Source organism: Dermochelys coriacea, chromosome 4 (genome assembly GCF_009764565.3).
Source record: "Dermochelys coriacea isolate rDerCor1 chromosome 4, rDerCor1.pri.v4, whole genome shotgun sequence".
Classification (NCBI taxonomy): domain Eukaryota; kingdom Metazoa; phylum Chordata; order Testudines; family Dermochelyidae; genus Dermochelys; species Dermochelys coriacea.
The window spans coordinates 88,313,587-88,331,297 of NC_050071.1; the positions used below are offsets into that span (position 1 = coordinate 88,313,587).

Sequence of the window (17,711 nt, forward strand, 5' to 3'; positions counted from 1 at the left end):
CCAGACACCTGGTGTGGGGTTTCAGTGCACATGTCCACAGGCAGAAGCCTAGGTACCTGGAGATTTTGAGTACAAAGGTTTGGCACTGAAAGAGCACAGGCATCTACAGTACTCGGCAGCAGTTCAGTGGGGCGAGGGGTTGTGATTCCCAGTGCGGCCTGATTCCACAATTTAGGTGCCTAAAGTGACATCTAGAGGCCTAATTTCTTTTGTGAATCCAGCCCAAAGTGCCTATGCCACTTTTGAAAGGAGATTTAGGCTCCTAAATCAGTACAGCATTGCAATGCTGAGCACAACAATGCCTAAATACCTTTAAAAATCTGGGCTCTAGAAACTAAAATGATGTTTTGTTTTGAATGAAAGATTAGCTTTCGTAAAATAAAAAGCCAGCATTTCAAGAGATGCAGGAATGCTATACCGGCTACAAGCAAGTATGCTCTCTAGGTAAAGGAAGGAGACCTGCTGGAGTATTGCATACTACAAACTTGTCCAGTCTATGCTCTTATCAATTACGGTACAGAATACAAGGCTCACCAGTCTCTTACCTTAGGAGAGGAAATTGTTTCGGGTGTTTTAGGTCTCTTTTAGAATCAGGGCACCGAGGAAACAAACCACTCTCAGTGCTGAGAGAAGCCAGCTTGAATCATTTGAGTGGGCATCAGGGTGGCTGATTTATATCCTTATATAGTACCACATGGTGGCAGCTATTAAGTACTGTATTACAATCACCTATTGTAATGGATAAAGAAAGTCAAATGTTAGCTTGAATATTTTTTTTCAGTTATGCTTTCTCATCTTGTCTCTACAGGTGAATAGCGTCCTGCTTATTTCCAGAGTAGGTTAAGTGAGTATATTATTTTAACAGTTTGACAAGAACAACAAAAAAGGAAGAAAAGAAGAGGGGGAGGGGGACTCATGAGAAATAACAGAGAGAAACAGATAGGGCTGATTGGCTGAAACCAAAGGAAGGTAGCACCAGAACTCAAAGTTGGTTTCCAGTGCCAAGGTCAAAAGGTATAGACTAGAATTTAGCAAAGGTGAAATCATCTAATCAAAACTTAGGTTCTTGTGCAGGTGTAACTCAGTAGCAGTATCTTCAAATGGCAATTTGACAGAATTTTTAAAAAGGAATTTAAGAAAAAATGCAATATTTTGTTATAGAGCACTATGCTGTTTGGGCTCTGACTTTTCTAACTGCAGCTCACATTGCCCATGCTACAGCCTTAGAAGCACAGTCCAATTTCATATTGGGGCACAGGGTCTTTTAAGAGCAGGCATGATACTGTAGGAAAAATATTGCTTGATTAGAGAAGAAATTCTAACAAACTTTGGAAGGAATTTAGGATGCATCTCTAGCACCACCTTAATCTTAAAAAGGTAGGTCATGATTCTCCATTGCCTTACACCTTGTGGTGCAATCATTTACACTTGGCAAAAGTGGTTGTAAAATTCTACATTCTGGATTTGGTAGTCTTTATACACTCGCTTATATTCTCCAAAGGAGTTTTAAGTTGGATAAATGCAACTTACACCCACTTTAAGGCCCCTTTACCAAGCAGATCTTCTGATCCTTTCCCAGGTGCTGTTTTATTATCTGTACAGGGGTGAAGATGTACTTCCATCCTTTGTAAATAAGTTACAATGGTCTGCAAGCATTTTGTAAAGATATGAATCAGATATCAGCTATAAAGGTGACATGTGAAGTTGTCAGTGCTGTACCTGTGTCAGAAGTCTAAGATACAAGGATGTGGGTATACATCCCGATCACCAGATTTGTCTAAGGTCCACAGCACATTCCTCAAGAACAGGGATTCTCAACCTGGGGAGCAGGAGTGTGAACAGGTGTCACAGGGTTGTGACCATCCCCCAACCATTCTGACATTGCTAAAGGGGAGGAGAGGCCTGTTTATATGGGAAGAGTTTCCATATGGAAAAGTTGAACACCACTGTGCCAAACACAGGATGATTGTTACTAGAGACACAGTTTAAACTTTCATAAGATAGAAAATAAGATTTCCAAACTCTACAAGGAACTTTCTTCATTTTAAGACATCAGGACAACCTAGAATAAAAATCTTTGCTCTTTCACGCTGTGGGATTAATTTGATAGCTTTCTATGGCAAGAAAATTTGGAAATCCTGCAACATCTTTTCCTCATTGTTGATCTAGAAAGCATTATCACGAACCAGGACATCTCTATTGATCAAAATCTGGAGCCTTATTTTACAGTCCTCAGGACCCATATGACTGAGATGACAAGGGACCATTGTCTATTTCCTTCAGGAAGATCCTATGAGACAGAAACTGGCTGACAGGCTATTTGCTCTGTCTCATAGAGCCTCAGATTATGGCTGTAACATTTGGGGGTTTAGGGCCTTTTGTTTCTGTCACAATGGTGGAGGACCTTGAATGTAGTGAGTACTGAGATTTACTGGTAATCTTCCAATGGTTTGATCCTTCAACCTGAACTGAATAGGTGTACCATCACTCTTAATCTTTTGGTCAAAATCCTCGCTGTTCTTGAGTAAACCAATTCCAGGAAACAAGTCTTTTAGAAATTTCAATGCACAAGGGGAAAAAAAAGCCTACACAATTTAGAAGCTTGTTCAACATTTATTTTCTTTATTGTACAAGTGGTATTAATAAATGATAATACACTCTATGTGATCAAATAACAGTTTTAACTGTTGGTTTTAACTATTGGTTTCTCCAACAGCAGGGTTGTTGTTTTTTTGTGGGGTGGGAAGGTTCTAAAGTGCATCTCAGGACAACTTTATAACACTTTACCAAAAAAGACCCCAGCCATCTCCTTTTGGCTTTTTAATAAACTGTCAACAAGGTGGCAATACAACCACAAGACACATTATAATTAACGTTCTTTAAATTCTGTACCACTAAATATACTGTATGCATAACAGTTTGCCACATCTTCCATTAAGATACTTAACATTTACTATATAAGTTTCTATAAATTAAATGAAGCATTCTTTATGTAAGGTATAAAAACACAAATTCTTTTCTCTACAAGAATACTGTAACTTATCACAAAACAAACAAAAACGCCCCACAGGTGAACCAACACAGGAATCTTGAATAAATGTAATATAGCTGCGTTGATAATATCAGTAATAGCTTATCTTCATAGTAAACATTAGCCTTATGCATATTCCACTTGAATTCATTTAATTAAGAAGCTGAAAAGAAAAGGAAAATATGATTAAATGCTGAAAAATGCATAGGAAATGTGGTATCACAAAATTTTAGAAGAATCAACAAGGACTTTAAAACTTAAATTCATTAATGGGGGCAGAGATAGGAAGGCCTCAAAATTACATAGGGTGAGAAGCATGAATACGATATGATAAGAAACTGGAAGACAATGAATACTTTTAAAGAAAGGGGAAATGGTTAGAGCCATGGGAGGGAAAAGATGAATTTAGTAGTGACAGTTTGGACAGACTAGATGGGAAACAGGTGAGAACAAGTTTCAGAGTAGCAGCCGTGTTAGTCTGTATTCGCAAAAAGAAAAGGAGTGGCACTTTACAGACTAACAGCTCACGAAAGCTTATGCTCATATAAATTTGTTAGTCTCTAAGGTGCCACAAGTACTCCTTTTCTTTTAGGTGAGAACAAGTGGGTGAGGTGCGATAGGACAAGGTTACAGTAACAAGACGAGAAATTATCCTAATTTTTCTGGGAGCGAAGCTCCATTCTTTCAGTGCTGACAGAGGAAGACACCTGCTATCCAGTACTTATCAACACTGAAAGAATTGAGCTTTACTCCCACAAAAATTAGGAGCTTCACATGAAGGGAATGTATCTGCAGTGAATTCCACTTTTGGGTGGCTTAGGAGCCCCAATGAGGCTGAGTTGTCTCTCAAGCAGTCATCTCTGTATGATGCTTCTTCCTGTAGAGCAAATAAAATGATGGACAAGCTGAGGAGTTGGAAGGTGGCAGAAAAATGGCAATTTGTGTATTGAGTATTCCTGAGAGTTAGACAGATTTGAGGTATGTAGCCTATTTTGCAGAATGACACACGCTTGAACATGAATCTCAGTAAATATTAGAAATAGATTTACCAGTTCATAAATTCCACGTAAATCCATTTAATTATGCAAAAAGTCAAGCTAGTAATAACTATTGACTAAAACCCCTGAACATAAAAGCATACAGTCAGTCATAAACAGATTATACCCTTACTTTTAACCCTTTGTCTGCCTGAACAAATATTCCTTTTGTTAAATACTGTCTTACAAAAAACATGTGACATAACATTGCCTGCCTTACTAACAGTTGATTATTTGACCCCCCCAAAATAATCCTACTTAACTTCTTCAGCTTGTGTTGAGCTATTGAAACAACTGTGTGGAAATGTAGCGAGGGTCTATATGGAGAGCATATAGGATTCATGTACTGAAATGAACGTATGCAATTTCTATTTACCACATTTCTAATTACCATAATGCTCATATTTTCTGAGTGTACTTGAGGAATTTTTCAGCTACATGGTATTTCACCATTTGTCTTTATTTTGGTTGCATGAACTGGTATTCTCCAAGCAATCATCCAACAGTTCATGTTTGATTTTATTTCATAATATACATATTACAAATCTGTGGTGTGGTCTCTGGTATGACTTTTTTATATTTATAATGATATGCAGCAGATTAGTTCCTCTTATCTGTTGCTCAGTGCTGATGGGGTTATCCTTCCCTTCTTAGTTTCTTTATCTTTTCTCCTAGGTTCACTTATTTTAATAGAACTTGAATATAATGGCTACTAATGATAACACATTGACCATAAAACATTATTTTACAATAGTAACCACTATATAAAAACATAAATTAAAAGACAGTACTGACAGACATCCAGAGACTTAAAAAAATATTTGTCACAATTTTTGCAGTTGTAGAAAACATCTAAAATCAAGAGATAAAAAGGAAAAGAAATCAGGAATCTCATGAAGACTCTGAATTTGAAGGGACAGTTAAAGACTTCCAAGTGGAGGTTAATGGATTAGCTGTTTTTGAGCCTGAAGACCTTTATTTATGCCCCAAACAGGTAAAGTAAAGGAAGAGCCATAGCCAGTTATTATACAAGGGCTTGATTCAAACCCCATACTTTGGATCAGTACGTTTTGGATCAGGCTTTCAATGTGCCTCAACCTTATCCTAAAGAAACCAGTGCTAAGATTGTTAAACCTCCTCATCTTCTGCAGCTGAGATTGCTCATGCAGGAGCTAATTAGAGCCAAGTGTCATAGTAATGCTTTCTGACCTGGACATCACAGTGCAATGGACTGTATCTCCTTTTAAAAATAATTAGCTGAATTGAACAACACATTAATCAATGCTTATCATCAAGTCACAGAGCTTACAAATTAGTTCTTCTGTTTCTTTTCTTGGGAAAAACTAAACTGTTGTCAGAAGTGATATTCTATAGGAACACTGAGTAAACATTTGCTTAATTGTTTATCACAATTGTTTTATTAAGGAGTTACTGTCTCTTTGTTTATGTGGTTTTAGTAGTTTAAAGTGGCACTATCAACTTGAAATGTATTCATTATGAGAGTTTAAAATAGTTTCTGTTGCTATGTTTACCCCTTTCAAATTTTTGTAAGTTTATAATTGCATTCTTATCTTTATTTAAAAATGTATGTGCCCGGCCTGCTAATAGGTAACAGAGCCTCCCAAATAAATGGGGAATGGGAGAAGAGTGGGTACTGACTAAAAAATGGTAGATGAAACAATTTCAGACAAGTGTAATGTTCTAATTAATCTGTCATCTTGTTGTCAACTTTATTACTCTCAGAAAAATGCACACGTGACAGTTATAATAAAAATGGCAACTGTTTTCAAAGAAGTGGAATCTAATTTAATATAGTTGATTTCCAATGATGATGGTGAGGAATAGGCAGCTGAAGAGCCTGCTGACAGTGGATGGTATTTATGAGTTGATCAATCCAGAGTACCAACACTGGAATATCTTCATGGGGACTATGACAGAACTCCAGCATGTGTACTTGTGCAACCCTGGTTGGGAACATGCAGTCACATACATGTATATACAGTAACTCGTCACTTAACGTTGTAGTTATGTTCCTGAAAAATGCAACTTTAAGTGAAATGATGTTTAGTGAATCCAATTTCCCTATTACCCCCCCATTTACATGAATTTTTATGGGAAAATTAGATTCGCTTAACATCGTTTCGCTTAAAGTCACATTTTACCCCTATATATAAATATATATACACACACACACACATACACACACAGTATAAGTTTTAAACAAACAATTTTATACTGTACACAGCAATGATGACTGTGAAGCTTGGTTGAGGTGGTGAAGTCAGAGGGTGGGATATTTCCCAGGGAATGCCTTACTGATAAATGATGAACTAGCAATTGGCTGAGCCCTCAAGGGTTAACTTGTTGTTAATGTAGCCTCACACTCTACAAGGCAGCAGGAATGGAGGGAGGGGAGACAGCATGGCAGAGACACACTCTATGTGTGTGTGTTCCGCATTTCCCCTTTTAAGTACGCTGACCCACTCTTAAGTAGGCTGCCTTGTTAAGTTAATCAGCAAGCTGAGACCACAGCTGCTGCCAGGAAGCTCCCTCCGTCCTGAGCCCTGTCGTGTGTCCCCCTGCTCTATGGAGAAGGGGTAAGTGTAGTGCAGGAGCAAGGGGGAGGGGGACACCCTGATATTAGCCCACGCCCCTCCCTTGCATCCCCGCACAGGAAGCAGGAGTCTCGGGGAGCAGCTCCAAGGCAGAGGGCAGGAGCAGCACATGGGAGTGGGGGGAGGGACAGCTGAACTGTCGGCAATTGATAGCCTGCTGGGCGGCTGCTGAACAGGGAACTTAGGGGAGCAGGGAGCTGATGGGGGACTGCTGATCCACCCTGTTTACAAGCCCCCACCAGCTGGCCCCAAGGGGCTGCTCTTCCTGCAAGCAGTGGACAAAGCAGGCGGCTGCCAAATGACCTTAGAAGGGAGCATTGCACAACTTTAAACGAGCATGTTCCCTCATTGATCAGCAATGTAACAACGAAACAACATTAACCGGGACAACTTTAAGTGAGGAGGTAGCCGTGTTAGTCTGTATCTACAAAAACAACAAGGAGTCCGGTGGCACATTAAAGACTAACAGATTTATTTGAGCATAAGCTTTCGTGGGTAAAAACCCCACTTTTAATTGAGGAGTTACTGTACTCTGCTTCTGACTGGGGGTTTCATTTCACAGCCACCCAAACTTATCCCTTCATCATCCAAACTCCTGTTCTTCATTGCTCTTGTTGAAGACAAATATAAAAGAGATTTGCAGTTTCTCAGCCCTTGCTGAGTCACTAATTTAATCACTCTGCTTATTAAGGCCTAACTTTTACTCTAAGCCCCCTGCAAATACATAATTGTCCGAAGACAGGACCTGCCACTAAATTGCTCCCAAGGGGAGGGGAACTTAATGATAATGAGCCCCTATACCTAACAAAGATTACTTCCTCTGCTATGCTTGTTGGCATATTGGAGGGCAAAGGACCCATCACATGCCCACTCATATATAAAGTAGATTGATAGCAGCCACATGAAGGCTGCTTTTTCTCTCTGTGCCTCTACTTACACCCTTCCTCCCCTAAGTTGCAGAGCTAGACTCGTGGCAATTTACCCATTATTCATTAATTTATTTTCTGTCTTGCATGTGTTTCCTCTAATACAGTGGCTCTCAAACTTTCCAGACTGCTGTACCCCATTCAGGAGTCTGATTTGTCTTGCATATCCCAATTTGCATCTCACTTAAAAACTACTTGCTTACATAAGAAGGGCCATACTGGGTCAGACCAAAGGTCCATCCGGCCCACTATCTTGTCTTCTGACAGTGGCCAATGCCAGGTGCCCCAGAGGGAATGAACAGAACAGGTAATCATCAAGTGATCCATCCTGTCACCCATTCCCAGCTTCTGGTACCACTGTGAATAATACATTTGGTATTTTTTATATATTTATCATCATGTGGATAAATTTGGAGGATTAGCGGTAAAAGGAAAACAATTTATAAGGCTACTAAAATACCAGGGGAGGGAGATAAAGAATACAGACCAACAAAAACAAAAAACAAAAAAAGGGAGAGTAAATAAGTACTACAGATAATTTTTTTCCTAAATACAGTATATATATGAAATAAAAGTGGCTAAACAAGGGAAATTAATGATTTATATATAAAAGGATCTCTATGTTCTGTCCTTAGTGTTCTGCGAGTGCACACACACACACAACCACTAATGAGAATTACATGCATGATTTGAGAAGAAAATGTAACCTTAAAATTTAACAAGACCCATGCAAACAGGGAAGAAGACAGTATGACCACTGAGGATTACTGCAGAAGACAAGTTGATATCAATCACCTCTTTATTCACAAATGAGAAGGTAAGACTCCATTGGCTAGGGTCAAGTTTCGCCAGTGGGGCAGAGAGAAATGTTAGAAAGGTTTGACATTGCATTGGAGCAGATAGGCAAAAAGTGAATAAACATTGACAGAGTAGAAAGTGAAATCTCAAGGTGCAAAAGGAGTAACAGACTTTAGAGATAATATTCATAATTCTCTAATATGAGGATCACAACAAAGGACTGAATGGTGACTAATTTGTTCCAGTTATCTGTAAAATAACATGGAAGAATCTAGGCATACAAGTCCGTAAGCCTTACTTCATTTCACCAGGAGGGGAGATATTAGAAATGCTAATAAAAAAGAACTAAGTAGTTAGAATGGAATATTTAGTAAGCACTGTCTAATTTAGTTGTGGCTTCATAAAAAGAGTGTGCCTTGTGAATCTGCTTGAATTTTTAAAGAACATTACTGATTTGGTAGGAATCAAAGAGGTTGTAATGGTGTATCTTAAGATAGAATTTGGTCCATGAGTCTACTGATTCCATTATGGTAATAACTTGCTGTAGCCATACCTCATGATGATGTGATAAACTTACACATTTCAATATTATACTTGATCCCCTATAATATCTTTATTCTATTCTTATGTTAAAGCTGTGGAAGAAAAATAAATCTTTTCTTACATATGCTGTTTATGTCCATTTAAACTTCTTGGATTTTGAAAGAAAGGTCTGATGGATTATACAGTTTTCTGTTTCTTAATGTTTTTATTCTCATCTTGGACAATGTACTGATGAAGGGTGGGTCTGGAATCTGCACAGGCTTTTGATTTGTACCAAATACACTGCTAGAAGAGATATGGAGTCTTCCTGAAAACCTGCTGAGCGGACAACTAGCTATTTGGGAGCCACCTAGCACTGAGCACAAGTAGAAATCTAGTAAGGTAGAGAGTCTGCTCCAGTGGCTATTCAGGTATTATTGAATGGGAAATAGATTAATATGAAAGATGTTAACCAAAATATTTATACTATTTTCAGAAGAAAAAAGGAGGGAGAAGATGTGTTTCAGATTATTTGTGCTGATTCAAAGGTACAGAATGCATGAATAGGATAAAACTGAGCAAATGAAAAATTAGGCTTAATACCAAGGAAAAAAATTACTAAAAGTGAGGTGTACTTGGCTGTGAAATACTTTCAACATGATAAATGATAGCTATCCCATGATTTGCATCAATGAAAATGAGGGTGGACTAAATAAGCAAGAATATTCTTACTATTAATTATATGAATTCCAATATGCATTAAGTTCACTTGTCAACAATGAATTCCATCTGCCATTATGCTGCCCTTTTACCTAGCTTTGTTAGGTCCCCATGAAGTTCTTACAATATTCTCAGTCATCTGCAAACTTTACTACCATTATTCTCTTTTCTGGATCATTAATACTTTAAAAACAGTCCTAATATCAAATCTTGAGCTTCTTACTTTTGCCATGCTGAAAAAATTCTTTATTTTCTTTTGTAGAAGTCTTGCTGGCTTATTCATGTCATTATGTTAATCTAGTTGTTTAGCAATTCCATTTTTAAATATAGTTTCAACCCGTTTTCCTGGTACTGAAATAAAGCTTGCCAGTATGTAATTCCAAGGATTTACTCCTATGTCTTTTCAAAAGGTAGGTATTATATATGCTACTCTCCAGCCCTCTGATATAATAGCCAATTTTCATGTTAGGCTGCTGAAAGAGTGACGCTATTGGATTTAAAATCTCCATATGAACTATTGAAAAATTATTTCATTAATTTATTTTTAATTTCTCTTCTAAAGTATCTGTCTATACAATTTTCATTGCTTCATAATAGTGTATTCCAATTCACAAACAGGGACAGAAGTTTTCTGAAATGGACTAAACTAGTTTTAAGAGGACACACTAAACTCTATGAATATGATTCACAGAATAACCTCAGCCAACAAGGCAATAATGCAAAAAATTAGTTTTACTCTTATCACAAAACTATTAGAAAGTATTTTTTTATTTCTCTCTGGCTGAAAACATCCATGTTAGGTGCTTTACTATAAGAAAGGATTTTATGGCTAGAATGGATTGTTAGAATAGTGTGACAGGCATAGTTTCACAACCATGAAGACCTTGCTTTGGAATATATATATATTCCACAGCAAGGATATACATTTTATATATATATATAAAACAAAAAAAATTAAACTGCAAAAGGCATTTGTGGAAAAAGTATAAATATTCCCTAAATCATCCAGTCACATGGTCTGTACATCATAAAGTGGCAGAAAAAAAATTCTCTTGATTTGTAGCTGTCTTTCAAAAGAGATTGTAAAAAGGCTCTTAAGAACATCTAGAACTGTGATATTTCATCTTGCAAATTATTGTTTATATCACACAAACATTGTTCCAGACACTTTAGAGGTAAGTGAGTAAACAAGGTCCCTATGAAAAGGGCGTACAATGTTAATAGACATAGATATAGGGATAGAATATACCACAAAGAAAATCATTCAGCAGTGATGTTCAGCACACATATTTTGTTAGTTCCAAGAGCTGTTTAGATAGTATTTAATATTTCAGTAATATTTGTTCTGCCACATTCACTGCCAGCAAAAAACTGAGCTACTGTCTCCTACCTAGCCTTTACTAAAGGGTTTCTTCTAGAGATACTGGATAAAAACATGCACCCCACCAACAGAAAGTAGGGAGGGTGACAATACAAACAATGTCTACTCTCCCTTATAGAGGTGAATGCCCTCACTGGTTCAGCTGACCTGCTGGAGTTTGCAAGCTGTTCCTCTTCTGCTAGCAAAGGTGAATCAAGCAAGTTATTCGTAAACATTCTTAGAGAGAAGGAATAGGGCTTATTGGTCTGTTCGGAACAGAGTGTTTTGGGGAAGAACTTAAAGAAGCAGAAGGTAGAGAGAGGAACATGGTAAACTAGGAAAGAAAAGTAATATTTTATTGGTGCTGTACTTTGGATCTGATTAGATTAATCCTTTGGAGATCAAGATATGGTCATTTAAAACAAATATAAACAAGCACTCAACATCACTTTTTAAAAATGCCATAGTGTATTAACTTTCAGAGTTTGCTGACAAATAAATTTAGATAAGGCTGCAAGTATAGCAGCACCAATGGCTGAGCGTTTTTAATTGTATTGCTGGGTAGCAGGAAAGATGCACATGGTATCTAACTAAGGGCTTGCCTTCACTATTGGGAGATCAAGGCTGCTGTAATCGATGCAGTGGGTGTCAATTTAGCAGGTCTCGTGAAGACCCAGTAAATCGACAGCAGAGCATTCTCCGGTTGACTCCGGTACTCCAGCTCCCCGAGAAGAGTAATGTAAGTTGACCAGAAAGCATCTCCCATTGCCACAGCACAGTGAAGACACTGTGGTAAGTCGACCTAAACTACATCAACTTCAGCTACATTATTCACATAGGTGGACTAACTTAGGTTAATTTACCCGGGCAGCGTAGACCAGCCTAACTCAGCACAAAGGAGGTATAAAAACAGGTAAGGCAAGGCAAGACAAGACCACAGGAAACACAAGGCTCCCAGAGTATCTTCTCATTTGAGGTTTATCTCATGACATGATCTATGATGTTCAAAACCTGAATAGTATTGGTTCTAGCTATCTGAAAGATCACATCCCCTGTGATGTTTACCGCACAACAGATTTGTTCCATTGCAAAAATAAAACTGTCAATAAACAAAGAAGGCTTATATCTGTCAGATGTATCTTCCACAAGAGCTAACGCATGGCAGTGGAACTCACTACTTGTTGCCATAAGAACGTTCACCACCATGAGCATGTTCAGAAATAAATGAAAAACCATTTCTTTATTTTTCCCACAAAAATGGTCTCCATCACATCACCATCCTCATACTTTATTTTTAAAAATAACTAAGCTAGTTCCTGTTGGTAGGGCTGGAAAGGAGAGTGGGTTTTATTTTTTCTTCTTGTGGAAGGTGCTAAGATATCTCAGTGAGGGAAGACAACACACAAAAAAAAAGCCAAGAGAGTGATAGTTATATATAGTCACATAGCACACTATATTCAATCTAACACACAAAATGCCAAGCTTTTTTGCTTTGGCAAAATGTAGCCAGATTCTAAGACATGTTGCAGATGTTTTTGAGATGATGGCAGAGAAGAATTAAATCAAAAACACTGGAGAAGAGAACAAGCCAAGCTCTTGCCTCTGACTGTTCTTGAATCAGATTCCAGTTCCATTCAATATAATTTCTTGTTAAAGGATAGAATGGATGTAACATTATGGTCTACTGAAATATACTACAATGAGAAAACTCATCATCTCACTTGTGCTGAGGGAGTGAGCAAAAGTAAAATGAAATAAAAGGCATAATGTCAAAAGAGTTTCAACTTTTTTTCCTCTTGGTTGATGGAAATGTTGTTGGTGAGATTTTAATCACATTTAACTTGCGGGAAGTTTACAAAGTAGGAAGAAGTCTTGTTCCTTCTATGTATCATTTATAGTGATTTGCCAATGAATGTGAAGAAAGAACAGATGTAATAAAATTAATTATTTTTACTGAAATACTACGTAGGCAAGTTAATGAAACTTAAAATCTTTTAGATTGAGATACCAAACATTTTTTTACATTTGCCAATACACAGTAATCAAAGATTTTAAGCATGCAATTTAGATTAGTATGCATCCTTCCATGTTCTGAAGGGGGGGGTTCGAAAGAGGATGGAGCTAGGCTCTTTTCAGTGGGGCAGATGACAGAACAATGAGCAATGGTCTCAAGTTGCAGTGGGGAAAGTCTAGGTTGGATATTAGGAAAAACTATTTCACTTGGAGGGTGATGAAACACGGAATGGGTTAGCTAGGGAGGTGGTGGAATCTCCATCCTGAGAGATTTTTAAGGCCTGGCTTGACAAAGCCCTGGCTGGGATGATTTAGTTGGGGTTAGTCCTGCTTTCAGCAGGGGGTTGGATGACCTCCTGAGGTCTCTTCCAACCCTAATCATCTAGGATTCTATGTTTTGGGTAGCAGGTAGCAGCAGTTTAGGCGCTCTACTTCAGGGTATGGTCATCCCTGTCCATGTATGCCTCTGGTTGGTAGTGCCTGATTAGGGCTTCTGCTCAGGGTAGTAAGTGAAGGCCAATGACAAACTCAGCAGATGAGGGCCAAATTCCCCAAAGGCAGTGAAGGTGAATGAGCCATGACTATGGATGTGTGAATCGCATAGTGTAGAAAAGCCAGATTTTCAGAATGGTTGTTCATGCTCTCAGGAACCAATGGCATCTGATGGACTAGTTCCTAGGAAGTGGGATGGTGTCCCCCACATATAAAATTCCTCTATGTCTCCCCTGCCTCAAGAAGACAGTGTGAAATGAAGGGGGAAAAGCCACATCAGACTGTGACAATAGCATCAGTATTAAAGTCCCTGCTATTATTGTCTGCAGGAGGAGAGGCATGGTCTGCATGCATAGGACAAGTGAACCTAAACCTCTCATAGGGAAGGTGCAGCCCCAATGATCCCAACTTCCTGGAAGTCCAAACCAGATTTTAGAGACACGTTCTCTGTCACCACATCAAACATATTAACCCTGAATGACATTGGGTACATGACAGTTCATCAAAGAATTTATCTGTTAAAAGATAGTAATCGTCAGAATCTTAGAGCCCTGTCTACCATAAGGACATCAAGTTACTGTAGAAGGAGCAACCATCTTCCATGCTGGTTGTCCACATCTAGCTCAAGGTATGGCACTTATTATTAGACAGCAGCTAGTATAGAATTTAACCACATGGAACCCCATCTCTCCGGGCTTACTCTATGTTTGGCTCCAACATCTTTGTGGACATTTATCTGTCATTGTGGCCTATAAGCCAACAGAAAATGCATCATCTCTGAAAAGGACACATTCTATCACCAGCTAGCAGCAAATATCCAGTTAATTCTACCACATGATAGACTACTAGTGCATAGAGAATATAATGCCATGAGTGGCTGTGATTGAGCTGGGGAAGTATGAAAGACCTTCCAAAAGTTACAGAATGGACCACACTGCTTGACCTGATGGCATTCTAATCCAGCTGCTCAGAGATGCCTTGGAACCAGTGAGCATCAGCCTGCATCAACTGTTCTTAGAAGTGTGGCCATCACACAAAGTACCAGCAGAATGGAAAGATGTGCCCTTGTACAAAGGCAAAGGATCTCACTCTGAGTGTGGCAACTACAGGCCAATCTCATTGTTACTGGTCTCTGGAAAGGTCTTTTATCATGTTCTTCTTGGTAGAATGCAGCCACTCCTTAACAGATATGACCCACAACAATCAGGGTTCATTGCTGGGTGGTTGGCAATGAATGCTGTCCTTACCCTCCGGCTTCTGGCTGAGCTTCACCAAAAATGTAAACACTCACTTGACATGATATACATCTACATCAAATTGACTTTTGATTTGGTTGACAGGTCAGATTTTGGTTCACACTGAAAGGAGTTGGCATTCCAGATATTCTAAATCTACTGCTCAATCTTCACATTGGTACTAGCGAGAGAGTGTGTGTGTTGGTTCACAGATTCACCACATTTCTATACAATCTCAGCTGTGTGGCAGGAATGCATCCTCACCCTACCTATTCTGTCATGCTATTGACAGGATACTTGGACATGCTGCACCACACATTGGAATCAAGAAGTGTTCTCAGACCAAGCCTATGCAGACGATCCTGCCCTGTTTGTGGAAAAGTCAGAATTTCAGCACTGTCCTCCAAGGTCTCCAAGATGTTGTCCACATTGTGGGGTTGAATGTCTCATGGTGGAAGACCAAGGTTCAGAACCTTGCAGATGGGCCACCAAAATCCCTGGTGCAAGTGGGGTTAAGTAACATGGGTAGTGCTGACAAGTTCATCTACCTAGGCTGCAAGAAGAGTTTAAACGGTCACAACAAACCAGACATTCATTGATTAATATTTCTCACTGCTTCCTGCATGAGGTCCATGCTTATGGAAGCAAAAACAACTGTGCTGAGACAAAGTTCAGGATCTATCAAACCTGTGTACTACTCATATTGCTATAAAGGTCAGAAACCTGGACCCTCTTATAAGCAAACTTAGAGCAGTTAGAGACATTCCATATTCACTGTCAGTGCCAAATCCTGAGCATAAAATGTTTTGACTTTGTGCAAAATGTCATAATCCTCACAGAGCTCTGACCTTCATTCAGGTGCTCATTCTATTCAAAAGTGTTACTGCACACTATTCTGCCATGTCACCACAATGGACAAAAAAGCCCTGGCCCACCATGCTCTCAAACTTCCTATTGATGCACACCCCGACTCTACTTGATGCCTACTGCGATTCCTGGCTACACAGGACTGAGCCAGATCTGCGAATTCACTACATAATGTCTGATGCCGCCATTAACCATGGTCACTCTGTCTGGTGCAATGGTTCTCAATAGACTATGCATGTTGACACAACTTTCATGTTATTAAAGTAAAAAAAAATTAATAATCTGAAAATCAATTGAGGTGATATGTACACATTGTCTGTTGAAAAACAGTGACAGCTGTGCTATGTTCACATTTCAGTGAAGATTTCACAGCAAAAAAGTTGTTTCTACACTTATTTCTAGCATGTATGTTCTTAACCACCCACTCTTGTATATTTAGAAGCCTTCATATAAATGCAGCACTAGCTATATTTTCCTATCCCAAAGGTGGGGGGAAATTCTACCCATTTGAGTTTGTGTATTCAGATTTGAAGTATTTGTGGTTTTAGTTCATATGGTATGTGAAGTTTCTTATGGAATGTTTTGACAGTGATTTATCCATTATAATGAATAAGGGTATTGCTTCTCTGTGCAGTAGAGAGAACTTGTTTGACAGCTGGTCTGAGATGTGGAATGAACTTCCACAGCTACTAAGGATCATCACAAACCTTATCTTCTTCTACTTCAGGTGCATTATCTTTCATGGGCCCACTACAAAGAAATTCAGTCACTCACAAAACACACACGTCCTTTGACCTGTAAAGTGCAGCACAGCTGCTAAGACAATGAGTCAGTTACTTTTTTTTTTTTAAATGTTTTTATCCAAACATCACTGTCTTCTTACTCATGGCTTGCTCCTGCTCCCATAGATATCAATGGCAAAATCCTCATTAACATCAAGGACAGCAGGATCAAGCCAATCTTTTGAACTTTTAAAAATACCTAGTACCGATTACAATATATACATGGATTTAATAACAAAAGATTACCTGTATGGATAGCCATGGTATTTGGAGCGGAATATTGACAGCAGGAAGCTGAAGAAGAAAACCACCAGACCCAGTCCTACCAGGCATATTACTGGAAAAAATATTAACTGTGTTTACTATCATATAAAAACATGGAAAAGATTAACATCTAGCGCTTATACAAAGATTTGTATTTATGTCAATCGCTTACAAAGAAATTTGGCATAGTTCAGTATTCAAGTTTTGATATATTGCCTTATGATGTCCAGTATCTTCTAATAGGGCATCAAAACACACATGGAAATTAGTTATTTGTGGTTATTAAAAAAAAACGTACTTATCAGTATAAGTGTATTATTGAGGCAAAAGGAACAGTAGTTTGCAGCTTGTGGATACAAACACCTTGCTGGAGACTGTGGATATAGAAATCTTTGTAAATTATACATTTCAGGCAATGTAATCTCTTGCCCTTTCTGGAAAATAAATTACACTAAGAATATCCTTTGAGTAATAGTACCACGTTCACATCATAACCTAAGGTTAAAGTAAGTAATGAAGGCAGTACAAGAGTTGCCTCATCTAGTTCTTATGTGGTTGAGAAGACTTTTATAGTCTTAGACCTGGTTTACATTTAAAACTTAGGTCAACATGGCTACACCATTCTGGGGTGTGAAAAATGTGTCCATCTGCACTATGGTGTTATGGCAGCACAGATAAAGTGACATAGCTATGTTGCTATAGTACCTGTAGTGAAGATATGGTCTAAGTCAGGTTCACACAGAAAGATTGGAGGATTTGTGTAAGCAACCACCAAAGAGATTCCATTAGTAATATAGGTTTTAAAAAAATCTGAACAAACAGAGTTTTATAACCTCAGTAGAAACTGCTGTATTCTCTTAATAGCCAACGCAGCACACCCTTATTTATATCAAACAGGCATGTGACACAATATCTATTAAATACATTGAAAATTCCTTTGATTATCCCCCCCAAAAATCAATTCAACTCATTCAATATTCCCTTGACATCTGGGATAATCAAGTATGTCCAGTGTAAATTGGAATCTGAACTATCAGGGTTGTGTGGAA

At 38.4% G+C, this 17,711-nt stretch overlaps 1 protein-coding gene across 5 annotated transcripts in view; it reads right to left on the reverse strand.

Moving 5' to 3' along the window:
- Positions 1 to 2,601: 2,601 nt before the first annotated feature.
- TUSC3 (tumor suppressor candidate 3) overlaps positions 2,602 to 17,711 on the reverse strand; it is a 307,969-nt gene continuing 292,859 nt past the window's right edge. For all 5 annotated transcript variants that reach the window (XM_038399600.2, XM_043513761.1, XM_043513760.1 and 2 more), the window contains 2 exons: positions 16,645 to 16,735; positions 2,602 to 3,194 (listed from right to left, as the gene is read on the reverse strand). In XM_038399600.2, the coding sequence (XP_038255528.1) occupies positions 3,179 to 3,194; positions 16,645 to 16,735 (107 nt within the window). In that variant the 3' untranslated portion in view covers positions 2,602 to 3,178. The remainder of the gene's footprint in view (positions 3,195 to 16,644; positions 16,736 to 17,711) is intronic.